This window comes from Nerophis lumbriciformis, linkage group LG36, assembly GCF_033978685.3.
Source record: "Nerophis lumbriciformis linkage group LG36, RoL_Nlum_v2.1, whole genome shotgun sequence".
Classification (NCBI taxonomy): Eukaryota; Metazoa; Chordata; class Actinopteri; order Syngnathiformes; family Syngnathidae; genus Nerophis; species Nerophis lumbriciformis.
This window is the reverse complement of record NC_084583.2, coordinates 1,676,535-1,695,719: the sequence shown is the minus strand read 5'-3', so window position 1 is coordinate 1,695,719 and position 19,185 is coordinate 1,676,535. Positions and strand designations below refer to the sequence as shown.

At 34.9% G+C, this 19,185-nt stretch overlaps 1 protein-coding gene across 10 annotated transcripts in view; it reads right to left on the bottom strand.

The window, feature by feature from the left end:
- Window positions 1-1,119: 1,119 nt before the first annotated feature.
- Window positions 1,120-19,185, bottom strand: part of atp11c (ATPase phospholipid transporting 11C) — a 233,045-nt gene continuing 214,979 nt past the window's right edge. For 3 of the 10 annotated variants that reach the window (XM_061930436.2, XM_061930438.2, XM_061930442.1), the window contains exons 29-31: window positions 12,848-12,957; window positions 6,223-6,254; window positions 1,120-3,595 (exon numbers count right to left, since the gene is read on the bottom strand). In XM_061930436.2, coding sequence (XP_061786420.1) covers window positions 12,853-12,957 — 105 coding nt within the window. In that variant the 3' untranslated portion in view covers window positions 1,120-3,595; window positions 6,223-6,254; window positions 12,848-12,852. Of the gene's footprint in view, window positions 3,596-6,222; window positions 6,255-12,847; window positions 12,958-19,185 lie in introns of those variants that run through there. The other 7 variants (XM_061930439.2, XM_061930443.2, XM_072912382.1 and 4 more) reach the window with 5 other exon arrangements.

The following is a 19,185-nucleotide window of genomic DNA, read 5'->3' as shown; positions in this document are numbered from 1 at the left end:
GTCTTAGACTTAGATTGGTCAGATCTTGTCTTAGACTTAGATTGGTCAGATCTAGTCTTAGATTGGTCACATTTAGTCTAAGACTGGTCAGATCTACTCTTAGATTGGTCAGATCCAGTCTTAGATTTGTCACATTTAGTCTTAGACTGGTCAGATCTACTCTTAGATTGGTCAGATCTATTATTAGATTTAGATTGGTCAGATCAAGTCTTAGACTTCGATTGGTCAGATCTTGTCTTAGACTTAGATTGGTCACATATAGTCTTAGATCGGTCAGATCTAGTCTTAGACTTAGATTGGTCACATATAGTCTTAGATTGGTCAGATCTATTCTTAGATTGGTCAGATCTAGTATTAGACTTAGATTGGTCAGATCTAGTCTCAGATTGGTCACATTTAGTCTAATTAGTCTAAGACTGGTCAGATCTACTATTAAGATTGGTCAGATCTAGTCTTAGACTTAGATTGGTCAGATCCAGTCTTAGATTTGTCACATTTAGTCTTAGACTGGTCAGATCTATTCTTAGATTGGTCAGATCTATTATTAGATTTAGATTGGTCAGATCTAGTCTGAAACTGGTCAGATCCAGTCTTAGACTTAAGATTGGTCAGATCCAGTCTTAGACTTAAGATTGGTCAGATCCAGTCTTAGACTTAGATTAGACAATCTAAGACTAGATCTGACCAGTCTAAGACTAAATGTGACCAATCTAATACTAAAACAAGATCTGACCATTCTAAGTCTAAGACTGGATCTGACCAATCTAAGTCTAAGACTGGATCTGACCAATCTAAGTCTAAGACTAGATCTGACCAGTTTCAGACTAGATCTGACCAATCTAAATCTAATAATAGATCTGACCAATCTAAGACTAGATCTGACCAATCTAAGTCTAAGACTAGATCTGACCAATCTAAGAATAGATCTGACCAATCTAAGTCTAGATTCCTCTGAGGGTTTTAGTTTGTGGAACTCCCTGGCAGGCCACGTTAAATTCTCGCACTTGGTCCAGGCCAGGGTCGGCAGCCTTTCACCATCATTTTTACTACATTCCTCACGTGTGGCAATAAATACGTTGCATTAAAGAACGATAATCCCAAACCACAAAACATTACAGCTTATAAATTTACAATCATTTTTATTTTTTACTGACCATCAAATCGCTCCACGCCAAATTAAACTCTCTATTTTCTTCGGAGTATTCGTGATGAGTCTTCCACATGCAGTAGGAATATGACCCCGTTCGTCGCAGTTTAACTGACACATGAAACGTGACAAATTGGGAGACTGCATTATCCACTTCAGCCACCGGGTGGCAGTAGAGTGTTGAATATCTTAAACTTTTTTTTAGCAGTTCCAAATTTGGCGACTATCAGTTGCTATGTAGAGTGGCGCTTTCGAGGAACGTGGTTCGATTCTTGGGGTTTTTGATTCGATTCAAAACGATTCTTAATTCTAAATTGTAATAACATTGGGTGGCAGTTCTTTGATTAACTACATTAACAGCTCTGATCAATTTTTATATTACTTTAAATAAAAGTGGTTGTGTCTTATAAAATTCTACCAAATACAAATAACAATAAGTATCAAATGAAAATCTGTACAGCAGATATATATCATCTTAATCAACAATATGATTTTCCTGAAAAACACATAAAAAAAATAAATAGATTTTTGAATCGATTCAGAATCGTTACATGTAAGAATTGCGATTCATTAGAATTTTTTTTATTTTTTTTTGACACTCCTAGCGCTTTCCATCATTTTCAGCAGACTGCATTGCAAAATAATTAACTGGAAGGGGGCCATATGAATCCCTTTACCACATCTCCAGTCAGGTTTGAGCCTGTACACAGTACAGGCCGAAAGTTAGGACGCACCTTCTCACTCAATGCGTGTTCTTTATTTTCATGACTATTTACATTGTAGATTGTCACTGAAGGCATCCAAAATATGAATGAACTTTATTTTCATGACTATTTACATTGTAGATTGTCACTGAAGGCATCACAACTATGAATGAACACGTGGAGTTATGTGAAACAACTGAAAACATGTTTTATATTCTAGTTTCTTCAAAATAGCCACCCTTTGCTCCGATTACGGCTTTGCACACTCATGGCATTCTCTCCATGAGCTTCAAGCACACCTGTGAAGAGAAAACCATTTCCGGCGACTACCTCTTGAAGCTCATCCTGTCCGAGCGACTAAGATATTGAATTTTGCATATTGAACCTACAAAATGTGCTCTCTTTGCACATACCAAACCGATGCGTTTTTACGGTGTGTTCAAGGACTGCTGAACAGGGTAGGGTGCCACAACGCCCGCCAGAAATAATAGATTTTTAGATGAGCTTCAAGAGGTAGTCACCTGAAATGGTTTTCACTTCACAGGTGTGCTTCAAGCTCATGGAGAGAATGCCATGAGTGTGCAAAGCGGTAATTAGATGGTGGTTATTTTGAAGAAACTAGAATATAAACTAGAATTATTTCACCTTTTTCCACATGTGTTCATTCATAGTTCTGATGCCTTCAGTGACAATCTACAATAGTCCTGAACATAAAGAAACCCATTGAATGAGGAGAAGGTGTGTCCAACCTTTTGGCCTGTATTTTACATGCACGGCCTCACGGACAGTCAGAATAATATAGAACTCTTCTTGAAAATTCCTCACTTTGTTGTTGGGAGAAAACAAAATCTCCTGCGAAGAGTTCCACGCAAGGACGAGCTGAAGGTTGCCGACCCTCGGCCCATGGGCTGCAGTACACGTTTGAAGTGTGGCCTGCTCTTTTTTGGTACTTAAAACTGTCAAAATAATGCTATTTAATGAGAAAATGTCTCCAAACGTCCGACTGGTGAATCACTAAACTGGTGAGAAGACAGAAAACTATCTAGCGAGTCGCACAAGTACGAGGACACAACATCTTTGACCTTTTTTTTTGGCTTTTGGAGCTTCTCTACATACAGTAAAATCACATATATTATTCCTCTCTTCTTAATTAGACTCTGACATGATCAACTCAACTATTTAGGTCCGACATCACTAATCAAGTCCTTCACCCACACACACACACACACACACACACACACACGCGCGCGCAAACACACACACACATTTTGGACTTAATTCTCAAATTGAAACAGTTTGGTTCTTGCACAATTTAAACCTGCGAGTGTTTGACTTAAAAAAAGACACAAAATGATGGAAAAGAAGGTAAAAGAGCCATGAAGCAGATCTTGGACTAGGACGTCATCTTAAAACCGTGAGACTCTAGAAAGTGTTTCTTTTTCCATGCGGCTGGAGTGGACATCGGACAAGGCAAAAAAAAAAAAAGACGGGAGTACTCACGTCTTGAGTGTTTTTCTTTTCCAGTAACAATGCAGGGCACCGCCCTGCAGGCATGCGTGGGCGCCGCGAGGAGGGCGTGGCCTCGGGACGGGAAAAAAAACTTGCTGTTAAGAACGTCTGTTTTGCCTCCGGGGGGCGGCGGTCAGACCTGAACCCTGAATGTGGCCGCCGCCCTTGGTGCGAGTCCCGCTTTTCACTGGCGCGCCTTGAGCTGCATGTAGGAGACGGACGCCACCGCCTCCACCTGGAGCACCGGGGGAAGAGGAAGGGGGAGAAGGTGGTCAGGGGCGGCGAACAGGAGGAGGACAAGACAACGAGATTGGAATTTCACAGAGAAATTAGTCGGGCAAAGGCTGCTGATTTCGGCGAGCGGATCGGAGGACGGCTGTGACGTCAAACAAGACGCCGAGGGCCTGATTTACTAAGATCCAAACGTGTGCAATTAATAAAATAGCGTGTACTAGTAGTGTGAGCTACTAAGACTGCGTGTGCAATTGTCAAGTAGTGCACACCGCCTTATTTAAGCTGTTTGTTTACATGCTTTTTTTTATTTATCTTTGCTATTTGGGCTTATTGGACTCTAATTAGAATAAAAACTAAAAATCATCTTACTTAGTCCATAAGTACACAAACGTGTACTTCATGTGTAGTGAATAATTTTTACACTTTTTTTTTTCCAAATTTCATTGTATGTTATACTCTTCTGACACCACCAGATGGCAGTATAAGTGTCCATATGTCGTCATAAGACCCCAATTCAGTAGTGTACACAATTTTGGAAATAAGAGCTAAAAGGTGCTGTCCACACCACTAAGGCCTTTAGAGGTTAAATGAAGATCGTGCGTGTACCATCACCGTGGAGACACTCATTTACCGCACCGTCATGTTATCATGCTCCTACCTCCGCACCGCATGTGCTACTTTTTATGAGCGTTTTAGAAGTACATCTCCATTGAAACTACTTTTTTTTTAATTACCACCAAATTATTATTACCACTCAAGGACCGGGAGCCAAATCTGGCCCGCCACATTATTTTATGTGGCCCGCAAAAGCCTGGAAATAATATTCTTATTTATTTATTTTTATTTCTTTTAAATAATAATATGCTTTAAATGCTTAATCTTTTCTTACTAAATATATTTGTTCTTTCGCTTTTGACATTAAAAAACATTGTACTGCATGCAATTGCATATCTTTTAAAATTCGACATTATCAAAATCAAAATATTATATTATCATGTATTCCAAAAATATTTTTTGTTAAAATAAAGATGAATACTGTACTTAAATATCTGCTTGATGTATGATTTCAAAACAAATGATTAATCAAATTGAAGACTGTAAAATTGACAATAGATTTTACGGTTAAATTCCGCCGACTGAGTTTTTTTTTTTTTTACCGTAAAATCAACTTTGGTACTGTTTTTTTTTATATACAGTAAGACACCAAAACATTAAAAACCAAACAAAAAAAACATTTAGACAACAAGATTTTATGGTAAAAAAAAATGAAAAACTGGCAGCTCTGTTGCTTGAATTTTACTTCTAAAAAAAAGTGGTATTGTTTTTCCATTTCATTCCATTTATTAAATTTGTTTATATGCAGTAAAAAACCCACTGCTTGTACTGTAAAATTATGGTGACTAAGCTGCCAGTTTTCAAAGTAAAATTGTAATATTTGTTTTGCAGCTTATGTAAAACCATATATTGTTAATATATATATATATATTGTTAATATATATATATGTATATATATAAATATATATATTTGTAGCTGAGATAGGCTCCAGCGCCCCCCGCGACCCCAAAAGGGAATAAGCGGTAGAAAATGGATGGATGGATATATATATATACACATATATATATACACATTATATATATATATATATATATATATATATATATATATATATATATATATATATACATACATATATATATATATATATATATATACACACATATATATATACATATATATACATACACATATATATGTATGTATATACAGTATATATATATACATATATACATACATATATATGCACATACACATATATATATGCATATATACCCCAAAAGGGAATAAGCGGTAGAAAATGGATGGATGGATATATATATATACACATATATATATACACATTATATATATATATATATATATATATATACATATATATATATATATACAGCATATATACACACACACACACACATATATATATATATATATATATATATATATATATATATATATATATACACAGTATATATATATACACACACACACGCACGCACACACACACACACACACACACACACACACACACACACATATATATATATACACACACACACACGTATATATATATATATATATATATATATATATATATATACACATATACAGATATATGATTATATATAAATATATATATTTTTTTATATATATATATATATTACTCATTGTTAAAAGCGGTCCTCTGAGGGCAACCATAACCGCGATGTGGCCCTCAATGAAAACCAGTTTGACACCCCTGGCCTAACATGTGCTAAATGAAACGCTAAATAGTGCTGGCAAAACAGTGATGAGAGTTGATAAATCACAATGTGTGTGCTAAATAATTATATTACCATTTTATTTCTATGACAGAAATGTGGCCGTTTTCATGATCTGCACATATTTTGCATATCAATGAAGACAGAGGCGCAAAATGGATTGCACACCTTATTCTGCTCACTTAACAGACCCAGCCCACTTTGCACACGTTTAGTAGCTCAGCTTAGCATGTGCTATTGGGTTTGCACGTGCTTTTAGTACACGCAAACCTTGAGTAAATCAGGCCTTCGGTGTTTGTCCTTTTGCTTTACCTGGCTGCTCACTGGAGGTCATCCTCTGGCGGCTAGTAGGAGCACACAAATGAAGGTTTAAGCATCGGGTGCACAAACTAAGGAAAAAAAAACACGGCAGGCTCACACCGAAATGAGGCGGACATGAAACATCCCAAACTCTCGACTCAGTGGTCGTATGTGGATTTGGAGGAACAGAAAAGATGCATGTTCTTCATTCTTCCATGAAATACGTACAACGGGAAGGGGATTGATATGGCCCCTTTGGTCACGGTTTCCCCTACACATGACACATTGGGTGGGGGTGCACTATCCACTTTAGCCACCAGACAGCAGCAGAGTAGAATGTCTTAGAATGACTTTTGTGGCAATTCCAACTTCGACCACGGCATCAGATGCTATGCAGAGTGGCGCATTCCATCATTTTCAGCAGACTGCATTGCAAAATGATTCGCCCCTGTATAAATCCTTTCCCCACTGTACAAAGATACTATTTCACGGGGGTGTCAAACTCGTTTTCATAGAGAGCCACATCGGCCCGCTTGTAACAGCAAATAATGTATGAGTTTGCCTCTGGATTCGATTATTAATTATATAAATTGTTTTAAATAGATTGTTTATTTTACAGTAAAAACTTTACATTTACAAAATGTTACTGTAAAATTACATTTTACGGTAAATATAAAAACAGTACCACTGTTTTGTTTTTTGTTTTTTTACGCAAGAAGCTGGCAGCTTAGTTACGAGAATTTTTGTGTTAAATCGACATTGTTTTTTTACAACATGATATTGTTCGTGGAAAAACAGTACAAGTTCCTTTTTTATTACGGCAACTTAGCTGCCAGTTTTTCTACCGTAAAAACAAACGTACCGTCTTTCCATTTACAGTAATACACCGTTAAAAATAGAGATGTCCGATAATGGCTTTTTTGCCGATATCCGATATTGTCCAACTCTTAATTACCGATTCCGATATCAACCGATACCGATATATACAGTCGCAGAATTAACACATTGTTATGCCTAATTTTGTTGTGATGCCCCGCTGGATGCATTAAACAATGTAACAAGGTTTTCCAAAATAAATCAACTCAAGTTATGGAAAAAAAATGCCAACATGGCACTGCCATATTTATTATTGAAGTCACAAAGTGCATTATTTTTTTTTAACATGCTTCAAAACAGCAGTTTGGAATTTGGGACATGCTCTCGGGGGGTGTATATTGTAGCATCCCGGAAGAGTTAGTGCTGCAAGGGGTTCTGGGTATTTGTTCTGTTGTGTTTATGTTGTGTTACGGTGCGGATGTTCTCCCGAAATGTGTTTGTCATTCTTGTGTGGTGTGGGTTCACAGTGTGGCGCATATTTGTAACAGTGTTAAAGTTGTTTATACGGCCACTCTCAGTGTGACCTGTATGGCTGTTGACCAAGTATGCTTTGCATTCACTTATGTGTGTGTGAAAAGCCGTAGATATTATGTGATTGATATTACATTTTAAAGCATTTATTGGCCGATAATATCAGCAGTCCGATATTATCGGACATCTCTAGTTAAAAACAACAACCGTAGATTTTACAGTCAAAATCTGGCAGTTCAGTCAACAGACTTTTAACGTAAAAAACAGGCGTTTTTTTTTCATTTACAATAATATGCTGTAAAAACAATGTAAAATGTATTGTCATGTCATTTTGTATTAATTTGATGGGTAGTTTGCTGTAAAGTTAAGTATTTATATTTATTTTTATTTAGACAAAAACATGTTTGGAAAATATGATAAAATACTGTAATATTTGTTGCAATAATGGATACTATTAAAGGTATGCAATTTCAAGCAATACATATATTTTTTTCTGTCAAAATGAAAAAAATCTATTACATTTAGTGAGAAAATATTATTGACACATATCATTTCCAGGTGTTTGCGAGCCAGATACAATGATGTTGTGACTTCAGACATTTAGTAAATCACATGTCACGTGTTAGGAGTGTCACGGTACGCACTTCCCTAACCGGATTGCTCGGTGCAGAACATTCTGTACGATACAGAGCGAGAGACAGGAAGTCTACTCCATAAACACGTACGGTGCGTTCCAAGGAGAAGCCAGAGTTTGAAAACCCTCCCCTGTCGTTAAAGTCTCGTTTTGCGTCACGTCACGTCCTTCCTCGCAATATTCCCGACAGGGCTTATGCGATGCTATAATCTTCGAATGTTTTGCATAAAAACAATTGCTTAGAAATTAGTTAAAAAGAAAATGATGACTATGCAGAGTGTTGAATATCTTAAAATGTGTTTTGTGGCAAATTCCACCGCTGCTATGTGGAATGGCGCTTTCCATCATTTCCAGCAGACTGCATTGCAAAATGATTTACCCCACCCCCTCTTCCTCATACAGAAAATCCACCCAGGCATGGGGGCCATATGAATCCCTTCCCTGCTGTACGACCATAAATTGACAGGAAGTGGCGTAGTCTTTGCACATGCGTGGACCAATCTTGGCTTCCGGTACTGATTATGTAAGAGTATTTATTTCCTAAAAATAAACCAGAGTTTTCAAACTGTTACTGTTACTAAAAAGAAATAAAACTATTAAATACCGTAAATTCCAGACTATAAGGCGCTACTTTTTTTCCTACACTTTGAAACCCGCGGCTTATAAGACCGTGCGGCCAATTTTTGAATTTTCTTCCCTGATGGCCATCATAAAAATAGGTTGAAAAAAAATACACTGGGGTGTTTTATTGTTTGTGCTACGGCGCCATCTTTTGGACGAGTTTGCTCACTGCAGGGGCTGCAGTGTTGTTCGAAGTAGAGCGATGTTCAGTCTTCTAGCCGTCCATAGCGTTTCTACTCGTACGGATTCTTCCTTTGTCACTCCAAGTAACGTTTGTAAGTTTTACAATAAAACTAAAACTGTTTACACTTACTAAACCGTCCCATGTGTGACGCAATGTAATGAAGCTAGTGCCGTAAGCATTAGCTAATATGCTAACACGTTTACGAGTTGTGTGTGTTAGTATTATTAACTTACAATGGCATTCTTTTTGTGTTGTTTCAATTTCACAAATTCCTCAGTAAATTCACAAAAACGTCACCATGGAGTTATTGAGTCTGTTTAGCTGATTGGAGAGCTAATTCCCGCAGCTAGAGGGTCCATGACGATGACTTCTGTTTTGTTTGATCAGCCGTTTTACTGCTGTGTTACAGGCATCGTTTGGAAACAATTAAGGTACAGAATATTTCTGTGTAAATAAGTCATTTCAAAGCGTATATATCTGCAGCTTTGCTAATTTATGGATTTGTCTTTGCTGATGGCCATCATAAAAATAGGTTGAAAATAAATAAATAAAAACAAGCAAATACACTGGGGTGTTTTATTGTTTGTGCTACGGTGCCATCTTTCGGACGAGTTTGTTCACTGTATGGCCTGCAGTGTCGTTCCATTTAGTGCTTTCAACCGGAAGTAGAGCGATGTTCAGTCTTCTAGCCGTCCATAGCATTTCTACTCGTATGGATTCTTCATTCGTCACTCCAAGCAACGTTGGTAAATTTTACAATATAACTAAAACTGTTTACACTTACTAAACCGTCCCATGTGTGACGTCTGTAGGAGTCTTTTCATGTACGTTCTTTCGCAATGTAACGAAGCTAGAGTTGTAAGCATTAGCTAACATGCTAACACGTTTACGAGTTGTGTGTGTTAGTATTATTAACTTACAATGGCATTCTTTTTGTATTGTTTCAATTTCACAAATTCCTCAGTAAATTCCCCAAAATGTGAGTTAATGAGGTATTGAGTCTGTTTAGCTGATTGGAGAGCTAGCTTGCGCATCTAGTGGATCCATGATGATGACTTCTGTTTTGTTTGATCAGCCGTTTTACTGCCGTGTTACAGACATCGTCGGGAAACAATTAAGGTATGTAAATAAACATTTACAGAATCTTTGTGTAAATAAGTCATTTCAAAATGTATATACCTGTGGTTTATAGTCCGTAATATATAGAAACACGTTTTCTTTTCTAAAATGTAGTGGGTGCGGCTTATATACCGGTGCGCTCTACAGTCCGGAAAATACGGTATTTTTTTTTTTACTGTATTTTATTAGGGAATCGCCTATTATTGGTTTGCTAGTTATTTGTTCAATTTCAAAACAGTTTACACAAAAGCTCAGCAGTTTTGTATTTAAAAAACAAAAAGAGTGACTTTTAAAACCGAACTTCGTACCAAACCGTGATGGTGGTACCGTTACACCACTAAACCTTAGTACCGGCCCATGTTCCATATCAACCATAGACACGAGTCCTCCTGTTTCTGTTCCCAGGAAATAAAATGTCAAACTTTCATTGAAAAAAATATATAGAATATGCAAATGTTACTTTGAATCATGGTTGCGGCTTAAACGATAACAGCAACATAATGCATATGTTCCTTTTGACTGTACATGTACTGTAAAAGTATAACGTATTTCTATTATTCACATGTGAATAATGCTGTATAATAGACTGTATTTCTATTATTCACATGGGACTAATGCTGTATATTAGACTGTATTTATATTATTCACATGTGTATAATGTTGTATAATAGACTGTATTAATGTGACTGTATTTATGCTATTCACATGTGAATAATGATGTATAATACATTTATTCACATGTGAATAATGCTGTATAATAGACTGTATTTATGTTATTTACATGTGAATAATGTTGTATAATAGACTGTAATCATATTATTCACATGTGAATAATGTTGTATAATAGACTGTATTTATGTTATTCACATGTGAATAATGCTGTATAATAGACTGTAGTTATATTATTCACATGTGAATAATGCTGTATAATAGACTATTTATATTCTTCACATGTGAATAATGCTGTATAATAGACTGTATTTATATTAATCACATATGAATAATGCTGTATAATAGACTATTTATATTCTTCACATGTGAATAATGCTGTATAATAGACTGTATTTATATTAATCACATGTGAATAATGCTGTATAATAGACTGTATTTATATTATTCACATGTGAATAATGCTGTATAATACTGTATTTATATTATTCACATGTGAATAATGCTGTATAATAGACTGTATTTATGTTATTCACATGTGAATAATGCTGTATAATAGACTGTATTTATATTATTCACATGTGAATAATGCTGTATGATAGACTGTATTTATATTATTCACATGTGAATAATGCTGTATAATAGACTGTATTTCTATTATTCACATGGGACTAATGCTGTATATTAGACTGTATTTATATTATTCACATGTGTATAATGTTGTATAATAGACTGTATTAATGTGACTGTATTATATGACTGTATTTATGTTATTCACATGTGAATAATGATGTATAATACATTTATTCACATGTGAATAATGCTGTATAATAGACTGTATTTATGTTATTTACATGTGAATAATGTTGTATAATAGACTGTAATCATATTATTCACATGTGAATAATGTTGTATAATAGACTGTATTTATATTATTCACATGTGAATAATGCTGTATAATAGACTGTATTTATATTCTTCACATGTGAATAATGCTGTATAATAGACTGTATTTATATTGTTCACATATGAATAATGCTGTATAATAGACTATTTATATTCTTCACATGTGAATAATGCTGTATAATAGACTATTTATATTCTTCACATGTGAATAATGCTGTATAATAGACTGTATTTATATTAATCACATGTGAATAATGCTGTATAATAGACTGTATTTATATTATTCACATGTGAATAATGCTGTATAATAGACTGTATTTATATTATTCACATGTGAATAATGCTGTATAATACTGTATTTATATTATTCACATGTGAATAATGCTGTATAATAGACTGTATTTATGTTATTCACATGTGAATAATGCTGTATAATAGACTGTATTTATATTATTCACATGTGAATAATGCTGTATGATAGACTGTATTTATGTTATTCACATGTGAATAATGCTGTATAATAGACTGTATTTATATTATTCACATGTGAATAATGCTGTATAATAGACTGTATTTATATTATTCACATGTAAAAAATACCTAAGTGTTTATTGTCTGTTGTGAGCGAACTGTGGTGCTGAATTTCCCTCAGTGATCAATAAAGTATTTTCTATTCTATACTAAATAGGTCTTGGTAAAAGAAACAGGAAGAGTACTGTCGCAAAGAGATGTTTCATTCCCCCAATACTCAATGTATGACAGCCTGAGGTTAAAGGTCAACATGCACACATGACCACGTCACAACACAACAAGCAGAAAAGTACAACATTCCACATCCACTGGAACACACTCAAAAGAAACATGCTGAGGGTTAGGGCAGCTGCAGGCATCTAAAGGGAGGCTGAAAGGAGCATTTGGTCGTAGAAATGCACAATTTGAACACATTTTGGTGAAAAGTGAAGACAAATTCGTCAATGGGGAAAGTGCATCTCTTCAGCCGACCGATATCAGCCTGCGCAACACGGTGGTGTGGTGGATTTGACACGGCTGCCTTCTACAGGTAAATCTAGGGATTTAGGACCCCAGCACTGTTGGGTCGACGTGGGCTCGCCAAGCTCTAGGTTTGGCTTAAAAATGGTCAGAAGGTGACCGGGTACCTTGTTTAAATGACAGTATTGGACTCGTCTGAAAAGGTTCTCATGAGCAGGGGCCTGGCTGACGACCGGGGAGAGGGGGGGCCCCCCGCGTTCGACTGAACCGGCTTCTTCTGGAAGGGGCGAGGCAAGAGGAGAACCATAGACGTAACTAAGCTGACACACACTCACACACACACACACACACACACACACACGTTGCCGTACTGTGTCCTAGCAGCGGGAAACAAAGAAGCATTGACAAGAAAGAAGACTCGACATGGGGAAACATCAGTTTTTCAATGTGTAAAAAACACTGCATTTCCTCACAAAGTGGCCTAGAGCATTTGTTTACTCACATGCAGAGAGTACCAGGCATCTCTAAGGGGAAAGGTTTTATTAAAGAGAGGCCTGTTATGGAGGTTCATTTGTTTCTTTATGACAAAAACATTTTACTACACTGCAAAAACTGAAATCTAAGTAAGATTAAATATCTCAAATAAGGGTGATATTTGCTTATTTTCGGTCTGATAAGATAATTCTTCTCACTAAGCAGATTTTATGTTAGTCTTTTACTTGTTTTAAGGGGTTTGGTCCTAAATTATATCAGTAAGATATTACAGCTTGTTGCTGAGATTTGATGACCTATCATACAACCTTTAGCCCTCCGATTTCGGGAGGTGGGGGAGGGGGGACGTGGTTAAGAGGGGAGGAGTATATTTACAGCTAGAATTCACTAAGTCAAGTATTTCATATATATATATATATATATATATATATATATATATATATATATATATACATATATATATAAGAAATACTTGACTTTCAGTGAATTCTAGCTATATATATATATATATATATATATATATATATATATATATATATATATATATATATATAAATAAATAAGAGAACTACTTGAATTTTAGTGTTCATTTATTTACACATATACACACACATAACACTCATCTACTCATTGTTGAGTTAAGGGTTGAATTGTCCATCCTTGTTCTATTCTTTGTCACTATTTTTCTAACCATGCTGAACACCCTCTCTGATTATGCATTCTGCTTCATCTCCTTGTTGTGTGTGCAGTTGTGCACTGCACTCTCTAAAAGCCCTAGATGTTATTGTCACATATGCATGTACAGTAGATGGCAGTATTGCCCTGTTTAAGAGTGTCACAACATTGCTGTTTACGGAGGACGAACTGCTTTACGGTAGACGAAAACGTGACTGTTGTTGTGTGTTGTTGCCGCGCTGGGAGGACGTTAATGAAACTGCCTAACAATAAACCCACATAAGAAACCAAGAACTCGCCCTCGATCATTCTACAGTTATAACGTCATTGGGCAGGCGCGCTGTTTATATTGTGGGAAAGCGGACGTGAAAATAGGCTGTCGACACGTCACTCAGGTCCGCCTGAATTTCGGGAGATTTTCGGGAGAAAATTTGTCCCGGGAGGTTTTCGGGAGAAGCGCTGAATTCCGGGAGTCTCCCGGAAAATCCGGGAGGGTTGGCAAGTATGTGACCTATATTGAGTAAAACATGCTTGAAACTAGAATATCAACTGTTGCAAAGCTGTGTCATTAACACTCACAAATATAAAACTACTTTTTAAAAGTAATCATTTCTTACTTCAAGCATGAAAAAATCCTGATGCCGAGCACATATCATTATGTCAAGATAATGCTATTTACTTAATTTAAGATTATGTTTCAACATATTGAGCAAAAAGGTCTATTTTTTTTTCAACCAAGAAGAGTGCACTTGTTATTAGTGAGAATATACTTATTTTAAGGTATTTTTGGGGTCATTGAGGTTAGCTCATTTTACTTGTTTTGGAAAGTCTCGACAAGCCTTTTCTTGTTCTATTGGCAGATAATTTTGCTTAGTTCAAATAAAATACCCCTAATTTTTCTATTTTTTTTCTTGTTTTTGAACACTGACTTTTTGCAGTGTGGACACTGAATTATATATATATATATTATGTATTAATAACTGAATTTTTCACTTAAAAAAAAAAAAATGTAATTTAGTAAAACATCTGTGAGCCAAATTTGTGTTTGAAAAATTAAATTGTCATCATACAGTATTTTAAAATTCAGTGTGTAAAAAAAAAAAATAAAAAATTTTAAATTGTTGCTTGAAAAGTCAAGACCCAATTAAGACTGAAGCAATCGATCATGTCTCAGAAGCAGCCAATGAGATGTCAAGTTTGATCAAGTCTGCACTAAATTATTTTATATAAATATATATATATATAAATAATTTTTTTTACGCCAAATTTTTAAACTCTGACTTTTAAAACACTGTATTTTAACAAACTTTATTTCTAAACACACACATTTTGCCCATCATTTTTTATTTAATGAAATTGTCAGCCTAATTTGAAAAAAAACTAACTTTAATTAATGGTTTAATTTGATTTAAAAATGTAATTTGATTTTAAAAAGTAGGCAAAATTCAATCACAAAAAACTCAGTGTCCCAAAAACTTTAATAATTAAGACACAAATTAACCTCCATACCTATACTTGCACATTTTTTTTATCATTATTGCAATATTCCCTCACATGTAATCAATGGTTAAAAAAAGGACCACAGAAAAGGTGCAGTAGCCTGAGAAATATATATATTTTTTAAACCTGGTACTCGAATTTCATCTGTACCAAAGGGAAAATAAATAGATTTTTAGAAAAAGTGTTAGATATGAAAGTAAGTAGTAGTAACATGTCATTACAGCCATTTGTTTACTAAATTGAAGGCAATTTTTTTAAATTGTGCTTTACATTATAGGTGTTTAGTTAGAAAAGATGTATAAACAATATGTATGTATGAAAATATGTATCATACTAAATTGAGTATAGAGTATTTTACGCTATATTGCATGAGGGTATATTCCTCTGGGGGGGTCAGCTTAAAAACATGTGGTAGCACCCCCCTGATACTGAATGTGGCATTTTTTAATTTGAGTGGACAATGCACTGAGAGTTCAATTGGCCACAATCTGAGGAAATAGGGTACCTGACTCTATTAGGGCTGCACGAGTTTGAGAAAAACCTAATTGCGATTTTTCTCTCCAAAATTGCGATTCGATTTGCGATGTTTACATTTTATACATGCATATAAATAAATGCATAAAATTATAAATGTAATTAAAAAATTACATAAAATCCATAAAAATTACAAATGCATAAAACTGCGAAAATAACGAGTTAGGGACATGTTACTTTTAGGGTCCGTGTACCTTCCGTTCATTCTATTTCCAATTCTGAAACGCAAATCAAAACATAAAATTAGGGCCGTTTTTCTATTTTCATTATATAAGGCAGATTTTAAAAGAAACAAAACAGGGTGGATTTTCATGAAAATATGGCCATAAAATTGGATTTTGTGTGGTTTCCCTTTTATGGATTAAATTCCTCCAGATAAACACAAAAATCGAAAAAAAAATGTCATCCAAAATGCAAAAATGCGTGTTTATCTGTGTGATGATAAATTGTACCGGAAGCAGTATTTTAGCTTTTTCTTTGCGTTTAACATTTGATTGAGCTCCCTCCATCAGTGTGTGAATGTGTGTGTGAATGGGTAAATGTGGAAGTAGTGTCAAAGCGCTTTGAGTACCTTGAAGGTAGAAAAGCGCTATACAAGTACAACCCATTTATCATTTATCATTTATTGATTGATTGATTGAGACTTGTATTAGTAGATTGCACAGTACAGTACATATTCCGTACAATTGACCACTAAATGGTAACACCCGAATAAGTTTTTCAACTTGTTTAAGTCGGGGTCCACGTTAATCAGTTAATTTTTTTTAGCATCACGCTAACATCTTTGTTTAGCAGGAGTCCTATTGATGTTTTAAAAAAGTGTCATTAAATAGTTGTCCAACTTTTGTTTCAGAAATGAAAATAGAAAAAATGGTCCGAAATTGTTTTTTTGATTTGCATTTAAGAATTTGAAATGGAATGAACGGAAGATACAAGGACCTTTTAGAATGTCAATCAACGTATTCTTCTCCCAAGGTGCCACACATTACAACAATGTGCTATCATTGACTTGAAAAAATACAGACCTTTCCAAAAAATTTGAAAATCACGGAAAAGTGTATTCATTTCCATAATTCCATTCAAAACGTTAAACTTCCGTAGATTATAGATTCAGGGCCCGCAACTTAAACGACTTCAAGTATTTACTTGTTTATTTGTACATAATGTGGGCCTCCAGCTTATAAAACCCACGAAAACAGGATTTAAAAAAATGAGAATACTGTGAAGAAATCAGGCCAAATTTGGCAGGGCATGAATGTTTTAAAGTGAGTGTCACGCTATACTCATCTACTAAACTTAAAGCACCTGAAAAGGTTGTCATTCAATCGCATGACTTTGGTTCAAGTGTCTCAGTTAGGATGAATATGGGGAAGACTTGACAACTGGCCAGAAGACCATCATTGAGACCCTCAATAGGATGCAAGCCACAAAAGATCATAGCTAAGGAGGTTGACAAGAGTGCTGTGTCCAAGCATATCGATGGAACGTCTAGTACAGGGGTCGGCAACCCGCGGCTCTTTTAGTGGCTCTGGAGCTTTTTCAAAAATGTATGAAAAATGGAAAAAGATGAGGGGGAAAAATATATTTTTGGTTTTAATATGGTTTCTGTAGGAGCACAAACATGACACAAACCTCCCTAATTGTTATAAAGCACACTGTTTATATTAAACATGCTTCACTGATTCGAGTATTTGGCGGGCGCCGTTTTGTCCTACTAATTTTGGCGGTCCTTGAACTCACCGTAGTTTACATGTATAACTTTCTCCGACTTTCTAGGACGTGTTTTATGCCACTTCTTCTTCTGTCTCATTTTGTCCACCAAACTTTTAAGGTGGTGCATGAAAGGTGAGTTTTGTTGATGTTATTGACTTGTGTGGAGTGCTAATCAGACATATTTGGTCACTGCATGACTGCAAGCTAATCGATGCTAGCATGCTATTTAGGTTAGCTATATGTACATATTTAGGGATGTCCGATAATCATACTTGCCAACCCTCCCGAATTTTCCGGGAGACTCCCGAAATTCAGCGCCTCTCCCGAAAACCTCCCGGGACAAACATTCTCCCGAAAATCTCCCGATTTTCAGCCGGAGCTGGAGGCCACACGCCCTCCAGCTCCATGCGGACCTGAGTGAGGACAGCCTTTTTTCATGACGGGAGGACAACAGGGTGACAAGAACTAAATCATCCAGACTAGAGATAAATTGTATTATTATGTTTATTTTACCTACAAATAAATATATTTATTAATAAATTAAAAAAAACAACTAAATAAATGTCTACTATATTTTGCTAAAAACATCAAAATTAATTGTATTTTTATTTGTATTTTTTCTGACTCCTTATTACATCCAGCCATAGAATTATACATTACAATAAACATATTTGAAATAATTTATTTTAAATTATCATAATAATTCATTTAAAATGACCATATTTAATTATTAAAATAATTGCTTTTTTATCAACAACTTTAGCATTTTATTCATTACATTTTGAAGCTCTCAGAAGTCAAGTTATGTTATATTCCTTAATATTTATTTATGCAAGTTTGAAGTATCAATTATCTAAACACAGTTTTGTTTGCATATTTTCAGTATGTATATATATATATATATATATATATATATATATATATATATATATATATATATATATATATATATATATGTATATATATATATATATATATATATATATATATATATATATATATATATATATATATATATATATATATATATATATATATATATACATACATACAGGTAAAAGCCAGTAAATTAGAATATTTTGAAAAACTTGATTTATTTCAGTAATTGCATTCAAAAGGTGTAACTTGTACATTATATTTATTCATTGCACACAGACTGATGCATTCAAATGTTTATTTCATTTAATTTTGATGATTTGAAGTGGCAACAAATGAAAATCCAAAATTCCGTGTGTCACAAAATTAGAATATTACTTAAGGCTAATACAAAAAAGGGATTTTTAGAAATGTTGGCCAACTGAAAAGTATGAAAATGAAAAATATGAGCATGTACAATACTCAATACTTGGTTGGAGCTCCTTTTGCCTCAATTACTGCATTAATGCGGCGTGGCATGGAGTCGATGAGTTTCTGGCACTGCTCAGGTGTTATGAGAGCCCAGGTTGCTCTGATAGTGGCCTTCAACTCTTCTGCGTTTTTGGGTCTGGCATTCTGCATCTTCCTTTTCACAATACCCCACAGATTTTCTATGGGGCTAAGGTCAGGGGAGTTGGCGGGCCAATTTAGAACAGAAATACCATGGTCCGTAAAC